We start from the raw sequence: 21,632 nt of genomic DNA, 5'->3' as shown, positions 1-21,632 counted from the left end.
GTTTGCTGTGTCCAGGTCTCTTTTTGTGTCGTCTGTCTGCCTGAGAGAGGTCGAGAACAATAAATGCTTTCATACACACACACACACACACACACACACACACACAGGCAGGTGAAATGCTCTACTAGTTAATATAAAACTACCTCCGGGAGTTAGAAAGAAGGGAGTGTGGGTTAGGAGAGTAAAAGCACACAGAGAAGAGAGAGAGAGAGAGAGAGAGAGAGAGAGAGAGAGAGAGAGAGGGAGAGAGGTGAAGCGATGGCAGCTAAATTTTTTCCTACGGCCAGGTTACCAGAGAGAGAGAGAGAGAAAGAAAGAGGGGGTGGGGGGGGAGAGATTGAAAAACAAGACGTCTAAGGAAGGAATTGACATTAAATGACAGTGTTTTGACGAGATGGTTTATGGATTTACTCTGGCTTGGGAGAAATGAAAGAGGAGAGACGGAGAAAAGTATGCTTCGCTGTTGACAGGTGTTCCCCCATGAGCAAATAAACGACCCAGAAAAGTCAATAATGCATACTTTATGCCCGCCACCTGTGTTTGTGTTTATGTCACTTAACTGCACTAAGTGGTTCCAAGGCTCAAGACACTAAACAATGGCTGTGTGTGTGCCATTTAACATTGGCAAAAAACCCACAACGGCGTAATGTGTGAATTACAGGGCCATTTAGTCAATCCTGTGATCCAAAAAGCATCACAGCGCTGTGGCAGTAAAATTTGTGCCACACAATGACCCCCAGGGAATATTAAACCCTCTAATCCTCGCATCTCTTCACTCTTCTCTCAACACCCTCCATCCTCCCCCTCTCCTTCTTCTTTAGTCAGTTCTTTGACTCTTAAACCAGCTGCGATGACGGAGGAATGAAGAAAATTAAAGGAAGGGAGTGGGGCACGGTTGGAAGTGTGGAGGCATTGACTAATCAGATTTAATCTTAAACAGATCACGGGGGGTCATAGACTGTGCCTGTGTCAATAGCCAGTGAGGCAAAGGGAGCCGGGAGAGGCTAAAGGACATCATTTGAATGAGCAAATTAAACGAGTGTAATCTGTTTATCGGTCCCTCGTCGTCCTCTACGCCTCCATTACTCTTTTTTTATTTTTAAGTTATTTTCCCCTCCTTGCTTGTCCTTCTATCTCTCCTGGTAGCTGGCCCACATCTGCGAATGCTTGGATTTAAATCTTGTTGTGGTCTGTGTAGAGGGGATTGTCGGTTAGCCGTGGGTCACGCGAGTGTTTGCGAGCTCTGCCTCTCTCTCTGTGTGTGTGTGTGTGTGTGTGTGTGTGTGTGGGTGTGTGTAGCAAACTAGTGACAAACCCCTTTTGTTTCTATAAAGACGTTTGCCTTGGACGCGGCAATGACAGCTGCAGCGCAACTGACAGAGAGAGAGAGAGAGGAGGGGGTGGTGGGGGTGGGTTGGGGTTGGTTAGAGAAGGGGGGGAAGAGGGGGGGAGTTAAAAAGAAAGAGTGGAGTATTTAGCATATTTGTCATGCAAGCCACGGGCGGCTCTGCGCAACAGTTGAGAGAGAGCTCCTCTTGTGAGTGTTGGAAATGTGCGTCGGGGCAAAAGGAGTGAGGAGGAGAAGAGAGAGAAAAGAAAGAAAGCAGGCGTGCTTCGCTTCAGATCAGCCAAGCTCTGCCAGACTGCTTTAAACAAACAGTCTTGCTGAAAAAAGAGGGCAGAAGAAAGGAGAAGAAGAAGGAGGAGGAGGAGTAACACCACAACTGGCTGGCAGTGGGAAGCCTGTAACTTTAGATAACAGGAGAAAAACAATGTGGCTTAAAGTTCCCTACTTCTACTCTACTCTACTCTTCTCTGAGGGGCTGCAGGTTGCCAGGTTTGGCAGGTTCTCCCCTTTCTGACTGACTGGGTGGTTGTTGAGAGGTTTTTTTGTGTGTGGCATCCTGAAGAAACAGACAGCACCCCCACCACCTCCTCCTCCTCCACCACCTCCTCCTCCTCCACCACCTCCTTCTCCTCTCATGTTTTTTTGTGCACAGCCCCTTTTCCTCTTGGCCCCTCAGTCTCACTCTGACACACACACACACACACACACACACACACACACACACACTGGACTCCCCAGCCGGATTGAGTTTCAGTGAAGGCGCAGACGGGAATACACAAGTGGAGCCTGTGAATATCACCGACTTTTGTGTGTGTGTGTGTGTGTATGCATGAGTGTGTGTGTGTGTTTTCCATAGTTATTTTTTACACTGGCAGTCCTGTTTGATACGAGCAGCTCTACTTCTGCTGGCTGGATGGAGGGATTGTGGCTCAACTGTAAACAAAAAACTCTGACAACAGAGGAAATAGTGGAGTAAATCAAACCGGACTGGACTCACTTCCTCGTCTGCCTGAAGCCTGGATAAATTGCTTTGGGGGGAAGAAGGAGAAAAAAGACAGCTCATTACTGATAAGCCTCTTTCTCTCCCGTCGGCTAACAGTCCCGCCCCTCTCTCCCTACCTCCATTACTCTATTCTTTTCTCTTTCTTTTGACTTTGTATCATTTCACCCTCAGCGGACAGTGTTTTTGTGCACTGGAGGAGGGTGGAGAGAGGGGGGGTGGAGTAGTTTGCCCCCCGGAGAATTAAGAGTGGATTACAAAGCTGTGATGAATGCAGCTATGAATGTAGCCATCTCACATCGCTAGCCCCCTTCTCTCTTTTTCTCACCGCACCAAATCTGGCAACAGAGGCAGAGGGGAGAGTGACATACTGTATTATACGCTGCCTACTTGCCTGCCTGCCTGAAACCCTCATCTGGGTTATATTACAGTATATTAAAGCATTTTTATTCCTTCCTTTTTTTAAAGAAATTCCTCCTTTTTTTTATTTAATTGGAAATCATTTTAATAGCAGAATCTTTCCTGCTGCTCAGCGTGGGATAATCAGCTGCATCCCGGCATTCAGCTGATATTTTTTTCTGTTAACAAGCAAAAAAAAAAAAAAATCCGCTACTCTTTCTCTCTTGCTCCACGCCCCCTCTCTCAACACCCTGCCTCCTTCTCTATCACTACTAAACTCTCCTACACCTCTGCCTCTCTCTCTCTCTGTCTCATGTGTTTTTTTTTCTTTTTGGTCGAGAGAGAGAGGAAACCAGCATGATTGGAGCACTTCCTGTGTTTTAATACCAGTGCAGGAAACAGAACAAACGGAGCTGAATTCAAACACAAACAGCAAGAGAGAAGGGAGGGAGGGAGGTAGAGAGAGAGAGAGAGTGAGCGAGCGTGAGAGAGAGAGAGAGAAAGAGAGGACATGTGAGTGAGAGAGAGAGAGGAGACAAGGGGGGAGCAGCAAGAGAGCGAGAGTGAGAGGAAAAGAGGGAGATTTTTTTAGCAGCTGCAAACCATTTCAGCTGTGTAGTGGCCTGAGAACAGAGAGAGACTGCGAGAGAAAAGAGAGCAAAGCTTTGGGAGCCCACACGTTTCAAAGAGAGAGAGAGAGAGAGAAAGAAAAAAGGAGAAGGGAAGAGGAACTGGGATTGCGTGGCACTTTGTTTCATTCTCAGCGCGGAGTCGGGAGCAAGAGAAAAGGGAAAAACAGCAAAGACAGTGCTAAAGGGAAGGGAGCGTGTCCTGGGATTGTCTGCTGGTAAAGAGGGGGAAGACACCGCCTGCAAAGCAAAGCTTGGACTGGAGCTGGGAGGGCTGTCTGGGTCTTTGCCCTCTGGATACAGTCCCACAACTCGCTGCTCTGCCCTGCCTGCCTGGTCCAGGACCCAGCCCCCCCCCCCCCCGTTTGTATCTACCCCCAGATGCCCTCGTTCACTCCAGCCTCACCCCCCTCCACAGCCGTGCCTTGCTTTCATTCTACTGTAACACCTCTCCCCCTGGAGCTGTGGATGAGAGAGAAAGAAAGCAAGAATTGAAACATTTTTTTCACGCAAAATCCGACAGCTTTTTTTTTTTTTTTTCCTCTTTGTTCCGGATTTAGCGTTTTTTCTTCAAATACTTGACTGTCGTGTGGATGATGGAGTTGATTTTCTTTTATTGATGATGTGTGCTATGATGGTGATGTGATGTCTTGGATAAAATTAGGGTTTTGTGATGCAGACACAAAGCCCTGATTATTTGTGATGGAAGCGAAAGGACAGAAAAAGAAAAAGAAAAGCTGTGGATTGCTTGAACACTCACCGGACCACAAAGTGGCAGTGACTTGGTAAACGGATTTCTATTTTCATGTTTTTCTCGACTTGGCTTTCCTTGCCTTTGAAAACTCTGTTCTTGTGTCATTCATTTTAATAGAGTTCATATTGTCATTCAATTTTTTTTTTCCTTTAATGAACAATTTTTTGAACAAAGGAAGATAAAAAGTGAAACAAATCCATGGAGTATTGCACTTTCCTATTCATTGCACCCCACGCAGTCTTTCTTTTATATAACAGAGAGTGGGTTTTCTCACCTTAAAAGGAGACTTTTACACTTCCCTGCCTGCCTCTCACTGAGACTGCTGAACTTCTCCAAGCCCTCTCTCCTCTCTCCCTTTCCCTGTTGTGCCACAGAGAGGAGGAGAGGACCAGAGAAGTGAGGCAGGAGCTCGGGGAGAGTAAAAGAGGAGTCAAGGAAAGAGTTGCTGTACATGAATATGGAGGAGAGAGACACAATCAGTGTTTATGACAGCAAAACAAAGGGATGTTATCTGCACGGCGCTCACCTCGCCTTGGACTTCGTACTTCTCAGACAGGGAGATGATGACTGTTTCTTTCCCTTCCTCCCCCTGTTCATCCCTTCACCTCTCTCTCATTCCTACGAGCCTTTCAAATAAACAGAGCTGGTGATTAATATGGTGCCGAAGGGGAGGGCTGTCTCTCTCACTCCCCGACTGATGCCACACAGCATCTTACAAAGACCAAGGAAATGCACAACTGTTGAAGTGACATAGGCAAGAGCACACCATACTCCACTGGAATGACACTGTGGATGCTAAAATTTTGGTTGTTTTTTTTTCTTCTTTTAATAATGTGAAACCTGAAGGATTTGTTTAAATGCAGCCAAATGGACTGTTTGATTTTTGTGGATTGTTGGACCGGGCACAACTGAAGGTAAAGGAATTAACTTTCCACAGAGACACTGCTTTCGTGCTCCCTTTTCTATTTCATTTCTCTAAGTGCCGTGCCACACCTGCACCTTAAATCACAACCAGATTTTGAAAAAAAGTACAGAATGGGGAAGCCCCTTAGCCGTCCAGACTGTCTGAGGCAGAACCCTCGCTGCCTCGGAAAAGGCGATGAGGATGAGGCGTACATAGAGGACTGCTACGTCCCTCAGCGCTCCATATATGACACCATGCGCATCAATGAACAGATTGACCAAGGGACCAAATTGTGTCAACCTTCCAGGAGCACTCTAGGCTCTGGTGGGGAGGTGAGGGGAGAGGGGAGTACACTATCCAGCAATGGCACCATTGGGGCTGATATAGGTAGTGTCTTCGTCTCCAGGAATGCGGACAATGCTGGAGGAGTGAAGAGACTAGACGAGAGGGTGATCTTCGATGCCTTAAAGCTAACCGGTGACCCTCAGATCATGTCACCACCAGTTGGCATTGTAGGCTCAGGCTTACCTATTGCTCCGTCCTCAGCTGGCTCTAGTGGGGTAGCTGCAGTGGCCAAGAGGCGACATCAAGGCAGCGATAAGAAGGACAATCCAAACCGTCGCTCTTGGAAAGCCTTTATGCCACCAAGTTATCCAGAGTTTGCAGAAAGACTTGAATTCTCATCTATTGAAGGATCAGAGAAGCGTTTATCTGGGGCAGGGACTCTTCTCTCGCTGCTGCCACCCATCCAGTCCATTCACCCCTCCACCCCTACCTCGTCCACTCCTTCCCTTCCTCCTTACACACCCTCTCCTCTATCATCTGCTCCCCACACTCCTCCTGTCTCATCCTCGCCTTCTTTGACACCAACAGTTAGCCCGGTGCCTCCCCTCCAGCTGCATCCTCTCTGCAGGCAAAAGCCGGTTCATCCTGTGTTGCAGAAGCAACACAAACAGACTCACGTGCTGCCGTTGCCTTCCAAAGAACAGCTACCTGCCTTTAGCCAGACTCAGGCACCCCAGGTTTCTGGAAATACACCACAGCATAGCCCCAGTATATCCAGACAGGTGGAGGGGAAATGTGTGGAGCACAGATGGACTAGTAGCTCTTCTAAATCTGGAATTAGGCGGATCCCAGAGGAGCCTGTTGAGTCGGTTAAGAATTCAGATTCAGAGAGGGATTCTCCTCTTTTGGACCAGGACCAGGGGGACAATGCCCCGCTTATCCCACCACAACCAGTCTTCTGCCCTCCTACCAAGGCCCGCACATGGCCCCGCAGTATAACAACAGGGAAAAAGACCCAGGTGGGCCTGAGACACAACTTCCCCATACTCCCCCCTATGCCTCCCCTTTTGGGTGAGGATAACAACACAGATGAAGAGACGCTTTATCTACTAGACCCCCCATCTACATTCTTGAAGGAGGAAGAGGAGTTAGTATATGGGGGCCTGCCTCTTTCCCCTTGTATCAGTCAGGAGGGAGGTGAAGAGGGGCTGCTCGGCTGGGGTATTCAGGGCGGTGACCTCAGACACCGCACAGCCTCTGAGCTCAAATTTGAGGAGGATGAGCGCAAGATACTGCAGGAGCTCGAGGAAGACGAGCTGGAAGAAGAGCTGGAAGACTGCAGTGAAATGTTTGCGGAGGAGGATGCATGGAAAATAGAAAGGGATATAGCAGAGGAGGAGAGAGCTCAAAGAGAGGAAAGAGAGTGGGAGGCAGTCCTTAAATTAGAGAATAGAGAGATTATTGACCAGTCTTGGGATAGGGAAACACTGGAATCAGAGGGATGGGATTTAACAGGCTCCTCTGGACATTGGCCTGTATTAACTCCCCCAACAGGGTTTGGAGGCCCCGGGGCCTCAAGTGCCTCACCCTGCCCCAGCTCTGGGGCTGAATCAGATGACCTCTTCCTTGAGCTAGAGAGGCAATGTCAAGATGATGAAGGGGTTGAGGGTGTGGAGATGAGCGTAGACCCTGAACCTCTTGATCCTTACACACTTCCTTGTTTAGAAGAGGAGGAAGAGGATAGAGAGGAAGAAACAAAGACTGCCTGGGTAGCTTTTGAAGGAACTCTTCCTCTCGATGCACTCAACTCTGTAGAGCCTGATAATGTTGAACCAAGCTTAGAAAATACTACAAAAGACTCCAATTTAAATCACCTTGAGCACATAGAGCAGATTCCAGACTTTGACTTGATGCTAATACACGACCATGAAAACGAACATGGTTTCATTGATGAAGAGTGTGATGTCGACTATTATGAGGATAAGGCTGAAGTAGAGGAAGAAGAGATGAGTTACACGACAGACTCTGCTCTCGGTCACCAACTGGAGTCAGACTCCAGCGGGGTCCACATGTCCCAGCCGGACCGAACCGGTATAAGTGACATCACTCAGACAGACTGTGAACATGAGAGACCTGCTCAGACCGAAACAGACCCGGATAGCGGCGCCTCATCAGAGCGTGAGGGCGAGGATTGTGAGGAGGGAGCCACCTCTCCATCTCGTAGCCCTCTGAATCCTTATGTCGAGGAGGTGGAACATGTGGAGGAGGAGAACGAACAGGACAAAGTAGAGTTAAAAGAAGAAGAGGAGTTAGAAACCGAGTGGGATGTGTATGACCAATCTGAGGCAAGTTTGGACAGCAGCGAGGGAGTTCTCATAGATCAGTCCCTTGAGCCTCTGCACACGGTTGAAAAAGAAACCCACGTTGAATGTACACAGGATGTTGATGCTCAGACTTCCTGTCAAGAGGATCCAGTCCCCTCAGAGATTAGCGAGCCTGACTCGGCTCTAGCTTGTGACACAGAGGGGACATCCTTTGAGCCAGAGAGTTTTGTTGGCCCTACAGATGTAGTCTCAGAGCTGGACATGCCTGCACAAGATCCAGATCTGGCAACTACAGCAGAAGTGACAGCTAGCACCCCAAAATCAGACTCTGTTCCTCTCCTACACCTTGAACATACAGACTCATCACCCTCTTCTTCTTTACCTCAGTCACTTTCTAAATCTGACTCTTGTGGCGCTGGGTTAGGCCTAGACAGTAAAGACTCCGAGGCCTTTGTGATATCAGATAGTTTTGTTTACCTGGCTGTGTCTGCGCCTCCCCAGTACCCTAATGACTGCCCCCCATCTCCACTTGAAGACTCTATTCCCCCTAGTCCTGTACCCAAACCTCCCTGTTGTACAGACCCAGAGGAGGAGGAGGAGGAGGGAGCCTTCCTTTCCCCTGACAGCTTTGTTTACATGGCAGCACCTGAGCGGCCACAACCTGGCCCCTCAGATGTCAGCTCAGCCTGCGAGGATGTTCAGGAGCTGGACATGGACTCATACTCTGAAGGGACCCAATCTGGGATGGACGGAGTAGAGTTTGTCCTCGGCTCTATGACAGGTGACAGTGACTGGGAGTCTGATGGCTCTGCTCTGGACTTTCCCCCGCTCGTATCCAGAGACCAAGCTTTGGACCAATTTGAGCCAGAGCTACAAAACCTTTTTACACAACAGACAGATACAAGCCAAGAACAGGCCTGTGGGCCCCAGGATGACGAACCCCAAACAGGGGCCACAGCTTGTCAAACAGAGCCCGTCTCAGAATCAGGACGGAGCTCTGAGGCAGAGAATGAATCAACAACAATATTACCGTGTTACGACACTGACACACAAGCAGAGGTATGCTCTCATTTTTAATCTATCATGCCTAACAAAGATAATTGATAGACTTTATATAGAGCTTCTTATTCATGCTCATTCTCTATACTGTGAATTTGTTTAATATGACAACAAAATTGCCTGACTTATTGTAACATGGGGAAGGACATAAAAGAAAGAGCTTGAAAATTGCATCTGGCAGGTGGTTTACTTTCTTGCTTATATATTTGGCATTAAGGAAAAGCACTTATCCAGAGTGATTGGAACATACTGTCTACAACAGTAGAAAGCAGTGTCCATAAATACAGTGCCAAGAACAGAGAATGAATTAAATTCAACCATATAAAGCCGGGTGTACGGCTGTCACTTGCCCTAAAAAAGAGCAGATTCCAAGGTGAAGAGTAAAGCGGAGCAAAAAAATCTGTTTTTAGCAGTGAGTGCATTATATGTGGACATATGGACATGCAGAGGCATAGCATGGAAAAAAAGAATTGGGTCAGGTAGCTAAAGTGTTGAGTATAACTGATGTAGACATAGCATGGAAAATGCATGTGGAGGGGGGGGTGAAGTTATGTAGACGCCATAATTAGCTAGTTGTGTTTCAGTAGTAGGGCTTTAAATGATTGCAATATGATGCTCAGAGGGGGGTTTTGCTACTTATGGGAAACTACCCTCAGTGTGTATACAATATGTGTGTGTGTGTGCATATGGTGTGTGTTTGGGAGGGGGGTTAGTGCTAAGCTACAGTGCGTGCACATGTTTGAGATTGATCACATGTTTGTGTGGAGCTAAAAGAGCGCTGTGTGTGCCTGCAACCTACTTATAATGTTGATCTCAGGAGCAAAGTTTACAGCATTTATCTCAAGGGCATGCCATTGTTGTGTTTACACTATCCATATATAGAAAACAGAATGCGATGGGTGTAGTCCCAGCTGTGTGTGTACATGAAGTATCGCAGGCCAAAGTTTTCCATCTTGTTTAAATAATGTGTAATAGGTTTGTTTGAGAACACTGATACTCCTGGATGCCTCTCAGTGTTTGGTTTGATTTGGTTTCTAAGAATGCAATCAGTGTCAAAGTATGCAGAGTGTTACCGCTGTGTAAGAGTCACAGATCTGAAATGGATATTCTGTTAATGCTACAAGATTGGCTTGGCATGAAACCGACATAGACGTCGGACTAGTCCTCTCTGCCTCCATTCGTCAGCGTTCATTCTTCAACTTGTTTTGTTTGCGTGGTGTCACTTCTCTCACATCTATTTCTGTGTTTGAGTGTGTGGGCTGCATTGCAAAAGGTGCGTATATGTTTTAAGTGTTTCTCATTGTGACAGTGTGTTTGACACCCCTGTCATGCTTTTCTAGGTGCTCTGCTATGACTCAAAGTCTGGCCCAGTGTCTACGAATCACGATGCGAGTCGACATCAAGGTTCCTCTGTTTGCATAAGAAGAAAATGCATATGTTATACAGTTATACCTCAAATACATTTCTAGTTATAATACATTTCACCACCAAAATGTAAGCAAATTACCTTCAGATCAAACAATCTCTCATCACCAAATTTTAGTCTGAATTATTTTTAGCATGAAATGTGTTGAGATAAACACAGTAACCTCATTACAAACGTGTCAGTAGGGAGAGAAACTCGATTATTTGTCAACGGTTCACATCATGAACACACAGTGTGCGATTTTGGTGATCACTGATGCGCCTGTTAATGGGAACTGCTGGCCCTCGTTTATTACGTTATATTTTCCATCAGGCACAAGTTGCCTGGCCTGACCGGTCAGTCACATCTCATTTAGTCTCTCCTGTGTGTGTGTGTGTGTGTGTGTGTGTGTGTGTGTGTGTGTGTGTGTGTGTGTGTGTGTGTGTGTGTGTGTGTGTGTGTGTGTGTGTGTGTGTGTGTGTGTGTGTGTGTGTGTGTGTGTGTGTGTGTGTGTGTGTGTGTGTGTTGATGATAGCATATGACTATACGTGTGTTTGTTTCGGTGTGTTACTGATTTTTTGCGTCTTCATGTGTTATCAGTCCTCGTCTGTTTGTCCTCTCCGCAGTCACAGCCTCTCTGGCTTCGGTTTAATGTAATCAGATGTCGTGTCCACTCAGATCCGACAGCGGAGATATACAACTCCACAGAGGGATGTAGTGCAGATAACACATAACGATATCAGGATTGACTGGGGGGGGAACAAAGCTTTTGAAAGTCAGAAACAGAGACAGTACACAAGTAAAAATGATAAAAAGTCCCTCTTCAGACCCACCTCATGATCAGCCTGTATGCATAAAAGAAGAACTTAAAGTGCATACTTTATATACTGTAGGTTTTGTTGGGATGTTGAGTTTGTTTTTGACTTTACAGCATTTTATATAATACCAGCTACTAGTTAAATTAAAATTTTCCAGGTCAGACAAATAAAAAACTGGAAAGTCTTTTTAACACGCTGAAGAGCAAACTTTTACAATTTTTTTAACATCACTGGAGGCTACAAAAGTTACTCTCATTACTCCAGGGGCGTTTCGAGACGTGATACTTGGCTCCAATTAAAAGTTTTGTCCCCAAAGGAGATAACTAGCATTTTTATAATGCACATTTTCTCTAAAAGTAATCACTGTAGTGATTTTCAAGCTTGGTATGCACATTAGTAACACCACGCTACCACAGAGACATGCAGGGTCATTTTTTTCTTTCTTTTTATTTTTTTTTTTTCATAATGAATGATGAATGACGTTTCGGAAATTTGAGTCTCCAGTTTTTGTTCGCATTTCTCAAAGGTGACACAAGCACTTTTGTTGTGTGATGAAATCCCCTTTTTCAGCCATGCTCTCCCTCTCTCCTCAACTGACTCTCTCCCCCCCCCCCCCCCGCCTCTCCCCCTCCTGTCATGCTTGGATGGTTTTGTTGCTGAGATAAGGAGGTGAGAGGTAAATACTGTGGCTCTCTGTGAGGGGAACTTCCTTTGCCAACATGGCTACACAAACTGTGTGTGAAGTTGTCCGGGGAATATAAACTTAGATATGAGATAAGAATATGCCAGGGCTGACACTGGACTCTGGCCTGTTTTTGGCTGTTTGTTTTGTTTCTGTTTGTCGTAAATCGACCTATCCAGCTTTTCCTCTGCCTCTCTTATCACTTTATTTTTCTGCTCTCTCTTCCTCTTAATATTCAGCCCTAATGCAAAAATCCAAACACACATGTCGTTTTTCACATTAAGTTGCTGGTAGAAATTAATTGAAAAATTAATAACGTGACAAAAACGGGGAGTGCAGATTGACAGGGACGCACTGACGGAGACAAAGAAGCAGACACAAAAAGAGTTATGACAGGCGACGGGGAGGTTGGGAGGAGGAAGCTATTGTTTGCACGGTGGAGGAGCACCTTTTAACGCTACATGAGGCTTTGGTACAAAGATAAGAGAGCCTGGCTGGCAGACAGACACAAGCAGAAGGTCTTTGGATTAATATGGAGCTCATTTTAAGGCACAGTGTGTGTATGCGTGGCCCGTAAACAGACAGACAGACAGATGGACTAGCTTAGCATGTCTTTTGATGAAGTGGGGCGAGGGAACATACAGTACAGACAGACTGACCGATGGCTGCATACACACACACTGAGAGGAGCAGCTCTGAATTTGCACATTTCATTCATAAGTCATGAAGATTTTTTTGTCTGCAGCTTCAAGATTTAAAAGATGCCTTAATAATCTTTAAATTGTCTATATGAATCATTTTGAATTAAGGCACTGATAGATTTAGTAATTTTTTTTTTTTAAATCTGCATGCCCAAAAGGATGAACACAGTCCAAACAGATTTTTATTTCATAACTGTTATATAAGCATACATAAGTAATTTACTGTCTTTCTTTTTCGTACACTGCATATTCATATTTCAGAAGTTTCATAATCTGCTCATCACTGAAAGTACTCTAAGCTTCTTTTGCCAGCCTCATGTCTTAATTTTGTTTCTTTAAACCTGTTTTGACATTAGCTTTGAAGTAGCATTTTAAAAGGTCTCAAAAGACCCGCTGGGTTTCTGAAAATCTGCATGTACCTTTCCAAATCACGCTCAATACACGACGGGAGTTTTTGGAACAAATGGGCCGAGAAAGATGAGGCATTGAAAGGCAAGTGTTGAAGCGAGAGAGAGAGAGAGAGAGAGAGAGAGAGAGAGATGCAAACCAGGTGGCTTCAGGTCTGCAGCTCATACATTTGTGTTTTGATTGATGTGATAATTTTGGTTCTGAACAACCGCCTCCAGCATAAACCTGCAAAAGACGGAGCGAGAAGGAAGGAGGGAGGGAGAAGAGAACAGAGGAGGCTGTGCTCAGGAACATAGAAAAGCATGAAAGCCAAAGCAGGAAGACATTGATCTCCCATTGGAATGAAATGTAGATGCACTTAAAATCTAAAAAGTAGATCAAATATTTGAAGCTTTTCTGAATGATTTTATATTTTCTTGTTTCTGTGTTCTGCTGTTGCATCACTGCCTCTCTCCCTCTCTCTCTCTCACTCTCTCTCTCTGTGATATCAAAACAACAAAGCGTATCAAAATGGCAGGGCAGTAGTCTTTTTAGTCTCACAATGAGCTGAACAAAAATGGAAAGAATAGTCATCCTATGAATGAATAGCATGACTAAGTGAATACAAAACAATTACCTTCCCTGGAAGAGAAAAAAACATTTGATGACAGGACAGTCGGGGGGGAAAAGAAAGAGGGAGATTTGATCCAACATGTTTTGAATGCAATCTGTATTTGCATGAGATTTGTGTCTGTTTGCTGATGTCAAACAAGGACGCTGGTTTCAATTTGGATTTATTAACCCATTAACCCCTTCATATCCCCGTGTCATAGATGGGTCAGTCTGTGGCTTAAAAGCAAAGCCCTCGCTGGCACTGAATAATTTTCTCCTCCGTCGAGGTTTTGTTTGGAAACAGATTCCTTCCTCGCCTCCCTTCCTCTCCTCATTCCTCGTTTCCATTAAAAGAGAAAGGAGGGAGCGAGGAAGGATGAGGGCTGAAAGACAGGAAGTGAGCTGAGAGAAGAGGCGAGGGCAGAGAGGCAGGAAGAGAGGGAGCGGGGGGGTAAGGGATGAAGGAAAGGAGAGAGAGAGACAGAGAGAGAGAGAGGCTGATAGCAGTGTAATGGCTGCCATGTTGCTTCCAGGAGAAACACTTTAGCCATGCTTCAGTATATTCAGGCTGTTCATATTTTCCTTCTGGGTTTCTATTTATCGGACATATGCAGTAAGACTTCCTGTACTACGTCTGCTGGGCTATTTTTTGCAGCCTTATTTCACTTTCCCTTCAGTCCAGTAGTAGAAGAAACACTTTTAAGACATTTTTTTAGTTTGACTCTTGGTTCTTTTCATAAGATAGACCCGATCACGTAGTTATGGAAATCAGTCATGAAGGAAAACGGAAGATGAAAGGACAGGACACAGCTCAGCAAGCAACTTTAAAGCCTCGATAACATGTTGGAAACATCCTGCACGCTCCAGAAATACATTTTTATTTAGCCCGAGATGTTTATATCGTCTATTTCTGACGCACGCAAGTTATTAGTCCTCTCCGACAGGAAATGCAGCAGTTACAGTATCAGTTTATGCAGGAACTCTCTTTGTGGAATTTGTTAGTAATAACGTGTGTTTAGTTTCGGAGTTACGCGTTCCTCGTCTGTCTCGATTAAAACATTGATTGCCCTTGAGTGATGTTTTGGACACGTGCCATGAAAACAGCTATTCCTCTCCTCTGTGTTATTAGCTCAGCAGATGACAGCTAAATATAGAATATAGAGCATCAACACACACACATATATATATGCACATATACAGCAGACAGCAGATATGCACTCACTGGCTCAATCTGTCCACAGTTTCCACAAGTTGAACCCTATAAGATTATTTCAGAGCTTATTAGGATCATAAAAGTGTAATTGACCGTAGCTTTTACCCCTACATGTGTGTAGTTACTCAGAAGCATCAGAGTCATGTGCTTTCACACTCTTGCACAGTACTTGACCTGATTTGCCGTTACTGTTGGTATTTAGTTGAGAGTCTTTGACTTTCTGCCTGATAAAACCATGATGGATGTTTATGTGTGTTTTCCAACTTGAATGTGTGATAAGATTTTTTTTTCTCCACCTCAAGTAGACATTTCCATCTATTAGTCTCATTATCTTTGTTTGTTTTAACGTTCACTTCACATTCATTTTGGCCGTTGTCCTATAAATATTTTAATAACTTATCAATGTGTCAAACTTATCCACTCTGTCTGGAACTGGACTATTTCTGCAAACTTATTTCAAATATTTATCAGTGCTTCACAGCATTTTGGCCGCTTCTCAAAACCGATGTCTGTTGAACCAAGACGTATCGATGCAAACTGTATTTTAGCCAGTATCATCCTCTCATCTCTATTCCCCCCCCCCCCCCAGCTTTAGTCAGATCTACTTTCATCCCGAGGTTTTTATCGCCTGTCCACGCTGAACTGCGGCTAATGTGAGAGAGCCAGTGTGGATTTGTGGTCCAGATGGAGAGAGATGGGGTAGGGAAGGGGTTGGGAGAAGAGAGGAGGCAGCTGTGGGGGCGAGCAAGTTGAAGCAGAAGAGGTAGAGGGATGAGTGACGACAATGATGGGAGGAAGTGGAGGGGGTTAGGCACGAGGATGACAAGTGTGGTGCTGATAGTTAAGTTAGCTCAGTTTAAGAGCGTGTGCGTGAGCTGCTGTGTGCTGGCTGAGGTGGAGAAGAATGACAAGTATGTGGGACATTTTCCAGAGCTCTGGTTTAGTGGATTCAACCACTCTGAGCAAGAGAGAGAGAGAGAAAGAGCGAGGGAGAGAAAGAGCAGAGAGAGGGCGGCTGAAAAGGAGACAGAAAGGAAAATAGAGAGGAGAGAAAACACAAAGGCAGAAGAAGAAGAAATGGAGGAGGAGGGAGAATGGAAAGAAATGTAAGCACACATAACCTATAACACGTTTAGATACATCCTAGTGTGTGTGTTTAGATGAAAAATGGGTGTACTTTCCCTGTTTTTTTACTATTCTGTTCCCCTCTATCTCTGACACACACACACAAACACACACACTCACACACACACACACACACACACACACACACACACACACCAGGATAAGGCGTAGGGTGGAGCGGGTCATGGCTACAGCTCATTGTTGTTCTGGCCGACAGACTTCCTGTTCCAAGCAGCAATGACGCCCATCACCACAACACAGCTGCATCCAAACTGGACAGGAACGCACACACACACACACACACACACACACACACACACACACACATACACTTTTCATTCATATTTAAAGGGTGCACACACACACATTCATACCTGTGGAACACTTAATCATTTCTTTTCAAAACACATAATTATGGATATGGATTCATACTTGCACACAACACACTCACACCAATGCACACACAGATTTAGAACAATATACTCTCACACAAGAACACAAACACACAAACACACACACACACAGTCAGCCTTGGCATGGACAACCTGTAGTTTGCTGCCATATTTAAACCAGATGAGCAGAAACCTGTAAACCCTTTGATTATGACCCGCTGTGAAGACTCACAGACACGTTCCAGCGCAAACACTTGCAGCCAATCTGCAGCTCCTATATTGCATCTGCTGGTTCGTAAACAGCCACAACACGTTATAAATCCCATGCTTTGGCAGTTTTCAGGCTACAAGAAGTGATAAGGGACGATATTTCTTTCTTCATTTAGACTCTTTGTTTGGTTTCATTGTGCATATTTCATCTGAAATCATCAAAGAATCACCAGAAAGCTCTCACAATTAGCATACTTTACTGATGTATGACATGAAATATTTACTTTTTATCCGGCTTTTTAAGTCGTGCATATCCTGTTAATACCACTGTATTGCTTCATTTTTGTGGTGGAAATGAACAAGGATTAAATGTAACTTGCTGAAAAATGCAGACTCTCCTCTGTAGGTAAACACTCCAGTCCTCAAGTTCCCTTTCACAACTATTTAGTCTGTCAGCTGGCTGTTTATTGGCGATCATAGGAGTCATTTGTCATCATATGAAACAGGATCCCAGCTTCCCGTATATGTGATGACACACAGAGATGTCATTTAAATTTTATTGAGAGAGTCAAGTAAAAAACTATTATTTTTAACATGTCTTCATTTATTTTATTAGATACAAATAATATACAGTGAATTATTATTATTATTATTTCACTATTGGACACCCACAGAGGTTGTGGCTTTTTACTTCTTCATCCAGGCCATAGTGGTATTTTACTGAAACCCAAACCTTCATTTTCACATTTTCCCTGGCTACATATTGTCACACTAGTTATTTTCCCCCAGCCCTCACATTTACCAAAACCTGGTGTATGTGTGTGTGTGTGTCCTCAGGTTTGCACGTCTGGTTATTTGTGTGCGTGTGCGTGTGCGTGTGCGAATCTGTCTCTTTGTGTGGCCATTGCGGTTTGGCTGCTGCAGCATCACAAACCACCGGACCTAATTCTCCCTCTGTGGGCTTGAATTTTGAATGTCAGGACTTCTTGAAGGTTTTGATGTCAGCGACCCTCCCCATCACCAACCCCCCGTCACCACCACCACATCATTTACACAGACCCCCATTTGAACAGGATTTTGTCCGAGAGACGGCACTAATGGGGGAGATATTTAGTTGGTGGTAGTTTCGAGGGTTCCCACCAGTCAGGGATTTAGTTGAGGCACGTGAAATTGAGAAAACTGTTTTGTGGATTTGGCAGATTATTGGATGTATAGCAGCACAGTTTATAGGAAGTTAGCAGATTTTTTTTTCTCACAGTCTATGAATTAGCTTTTGGTTTTGAGTTGTTTTTTCCTCCACAGTCCCCCCCCCTTGAGAGGAACAGCATGAACTAACTCAGGCAGGAACAACATTTTATAGGTCAAATTATGAAATGAAAAGTTGAAACTAGGGAAAGTTGTAGAGAAGTCAGTACAGTTTTATCAGAGCACCATATTGAGGCCTCATGGACTGTATTAGGACCATCATGGTGTCACATTTTAATTGATTCCTTCCTCCTGTGAGTTCTGAGCTCTGACCATCAGTCATGTAAAAACTAAGAAAAGTAGCAAATCTGTATCTTTCGGAGGCTTTAACTAGTTCAAATGTACAATGAGTGAGGAGCTGAATAGAAGAATATTGGCTGCTTCTTTGTCTTTTTCAGCCGGGGAAGTAAAGTCTGGTTGTCTTTAGTGTCGGATATCTGCCTCTATTGTCATCACAAGATGGCTCCAGCCATCCACTGTGGCGTGTGTGTGTGAGTAATGTGGCCAGACAGGCGAAGTTGTGAGTGTGTGCTATAAATGTGTGTGTGTGCGTATGAAGGCTGTGTGCACCCATGCAAGTGTGTTAGTGTACTCCACAACGAGTGTGAGGGATTGTGTGTGTGTGTGTGTGTGTGTGTGTGTGTGTGTGTGTGTGTGTGTGTGTGTTGTCGACTCAGCCTTTTCCAGCCAGCCCCTTACTCGTCTAACCCTCTAATCCCCGTAATCCCCCCCTCTCCCCCTCCTCCTTTTTTTTCCTCCTCCCTACACCCCTCGTTTCTCCAGTTCCTCTCCTGTCTCCCACTCCTCTCCTATCTGTGCACATCCCTCTGTCTGTCTTTCATCTTCTAATATCCAGTCGCTTCTATATGTAGGTACATAATGTGGGACACAATCTTTGTTGTCACGCAGATTGAATGTGTCGAGTATTTTTGACTGCTGCTACTACACCGCCATACTGTGCCTCTTTCAAAGAAACCATTCAGACTCAGACCTACTGTAATACTTTCTCCTTCTCTTGCCTTTTCTTTCTTTCATTCTTTTATTAATGCCAAGTCAACCCATCACTTAAAGACAACTCCACTCTCTCTCTCTCTTCTTATTCTCACAGGCTGTGGAGAGAGAACAGGTGGACGGCATTCAACCGAAGCTGCAGCACGTCAACGCAGTGGGTCAGGGTCTGATCCAGAGCGCAGCCAAACATACTGACACCCAGGCACTGGAGCACGACCTGGAGACCACCAACCTCCGATGGAACTCACTCAACAAGCGGGTACGACTCTATATATATATGTGTGTGTGTGTGTGTGTGTGTTTTTGAAAGCAGGGGATCCACTGATAGTTAAAACATCAGAGTATATAGTTATAGTTACTCTAAATAAGTTTAAAGCTTTTAGTTTTACTTTAAAATCATCATCAGACACAGGTAGAGGTTTCAGGAAACACTGTGATGCTCAAAAGCTTGAAACCACAACAATGCCTCTGTTTCTTTTTTGGATTAACACTTCTCCTTTCACTTCTTTGTCTCCTGTCTTTAGGTTGCAGAGCGGATTGCCCAGTTACAGGAGGCCCTGTTACACTGCGGGAAATTCCAGGATGCTCTGGAGCCTCTACTCAGCTGGCTGAGCGACACCGAGGAGCTGGTGGCCAATCAGAAGCCTCCGTCTGCCGAGTACCGTGTGGTCAAGGCTCAGATCCAAGAACAAAAGGTAAGGGAAGGACGTATGGGGTGCAAATTAAAACTGGCTTCCACATGAGAGAACACAAGTGATGAGAAGCCCGTGTTAATGGTGTATTAATGAGATAAGACCTAAAGCATAAAGCAGGGAGCCCCAACTGATAATGCTTCAGTGGAATCATGAATATATGATGGATGGATAGATAGATAGAGAGATACATACTTTACAGATCCCATTTTACATTTTGGCAAAAAACACCCATACAGAGTTATACAGAGAGCTATCACTACAATACATAAAGTGCAAATGCAGGAAATTAACAGTGCAAGAATAATAATTACTGTAAATTATAGAAAATACAAATTGGTAATAAATATATGAACAAATACAAATTGTGCATATGGCTCAACTAAGCAGTAACCAACTGTCCAGCCGCCTAACGACACATGATAATGAAGATTATTTCACTTTGAGTTTCTGAGAGAAAACCTGTTCTTCTATTCATGATGCAGGTTGAATTTAGACATTATTGATATTCAAATGTCCTCAGTGTCCTTCAACCACAAACAATAGATATTTGAACAAGCACACACACACATACACACTCACACACACACACACAGCTAATGATCCGTCTGCCTGGCATCCAGGCGGACCAGGTTGACCGTCTGCCAGTCAGACTGGCATAAAAACAAACACACACACGCATGGTGGATATGTATTGTTTTCAGAGACACCCTCACACACTTTTCCCTGTTTATCCAACATACACTTCCTGTGTTTGTGCACATAAGAGCGCTGCAGTCTGGGCCAGCGATCAATCACACGTGTTTACATCCGTGACGGAGAGTGGTGTCACCCTTTGGCTGAGCAAGAGAATAAACTGAGGGGAAGTGCATTTCAGGGGCTGAACTGAGCTCTTAGGACCAGTTCAAAGCAGAGAGAGAGAGAGAGAGAGAGAGACCTCTATCTAAGCAGGAAGGAAGGAACTTTCATGTGTGTCGGTGTTTAATGTGAGAACAGTTTGATACCGAAGAAAGAAAATGTGTTCCTAAATGACATGGCTACCTTTTAAAAAGCAGATTCTACCCTCGTAAAATAACATTTACATAATTTGATAATTTTAATGTGAAACTTCTGGTTTTAAAGACCTTTCAGAAGAGGTGTTTTCAGAAGGATCACAAGATTTGCTCATTTCATACCTCAAACACATGTTCTGTGACAAATCTGTTTTTTTCTGCATGTTTAGAAGAAACGTTCAGTTGTTTTGCCGAAGCACATTTTCTGATTGTCTGCGCCACAAGTGTAAACATTCCTTCCCGTTACAAACACAGAGGAGTGATCAGCTTTAAGGTTGGATTGATTATGGAACATGTTGACACCAGAAAAAGCACATTTTCTAACAAGTTTAGTTTAGCAGTATACACTCAGTTGCCAGTTTATTTAGTACACCTGGCTAAAAGTAATGCAGGGGAATAAACAGCCCTGCAGTGATTCATTAGTAGGCTTTTGGAGGCTGTATAACTGTGTTACATTATAAACCGAGATGTTTCAACTATTTTGTCCACCCTATGGTAGACTAGATATTAGCCTGATGTTACATCTCTCAGTTTAAAGCACTTTTCACTGAGTTGAATCAATAACTGTGTATTTCTCTTCCTCCAGCTCCTCCAGAGATTATTAGACGACCGCAGGCCGACAGTGGAGATGATCCGCGCTGAGGGAGAGAGGATCGCAGTCACAGCGGACACTCAGGACAAAGAGAAGATTCAAACCCAGCTGCAGAGTCTAGCAGTGAGGTGGACTGACCTTCTGGATAAAGCCAGCAGCAGGTAAGTCTCAGCTGTAGTTCAAAGGGCAACAGGATGGTTGAATCCTGGAGCAAGTCACTAAAATCCGTCTTATTTCATCTCTGACTCCATTAATACTGAAGGATCATGTTGTTCTTATGGTCATCCTGGCACATGTGGTTGCTACTTAATGTCTTTAGTATTTGTAAATGACTGCTTGCACTTCATATGTATCCATTTTGGACATTTTGACATCCAAAAAGTCAACACAAATAATTTAACAGCGAAAAAAACTAACAGATTTGTCTTGCTATAAATTTGTGGCTTGGGAAAGTTATCGGTGGTGTACCTCAACAACATGTCATTTTGTGGTTATGTTATGTTCCCCTTGTCATCTCTGCGTAGTTTCTTTTGAACACCAAAGAATTTCAATCATTAATTTTGGTTTCTGTGGGCGTACAAGTCATTGCAGAGGCTCCTCTGTTCACCGGGGGAAAGTAATGGTTCTTTGTGGGAAACATGAGTGCAGACATTCAGGACACATTGACAGCTCAGTGAAGATGTTAAATATTTCAGATGGCTCTGCTGACAAACATAAGTGTCCTAATATATAATGCTTGTAACATGCCTGACAACTTGCTGTAAGGCATCTCTCTACTAAAGTATGGGCTCTC

The 21,632-nt window shown here is 44.5% G+C and overlaps 1 protein-coding gene across 6 annotated transcripts in view; it reads left to right on the top strand.

Annotated features, from left to right (window-relative positions):
- macf1a (microtubule actin crosslinking factor 1a) overlaps window positions 1–21,632 on the top strand; it is a 247,530-nt gene that overhangs the window by 196,865 nt on the left and 29,033 nt on the right. For all 6 annotated transcript variants that reach the window (XM_062436570.1, XM_062436569.1, XM_062436574.1 and 3 more), the window contains 3 exons: window positions 18,601–18,762; window positions 19,028–19,198; window positions 20,834–21,000. In XM_062436570.1, coding sequence (XP_062292554.1) covers window positions 18,601–18,762; window positions 19,028–19,198; window positions 20,834–21,000 — 500 coding nt within the window. The remainder of the gene's footprint in view (window positions 1–18,600; window positions 18,763–19,027; window positions 19,199–20,833; window positions 21,001–21,632) is intronic.

The sequence above is a fragment of the Scomber scombrus genome, chromosome 16 (assembly GCF_963691925.1).
Source record: "Scomber scombrus chromosome 16, fScoSco1.1, whole genome shotgun sequence".
Classification (NCBI taxonomy): domain Eukaryota; kingdom Metazoa; phylum Chordata; class Actinopteri; order Scombriformes; family Scombridae; genus Scomber; species Scomber scombrus.
Note: the sequence above shows the minus strand (reverse complement) of the source record. Positions and strands in the feature narration are given on the sequence as shown.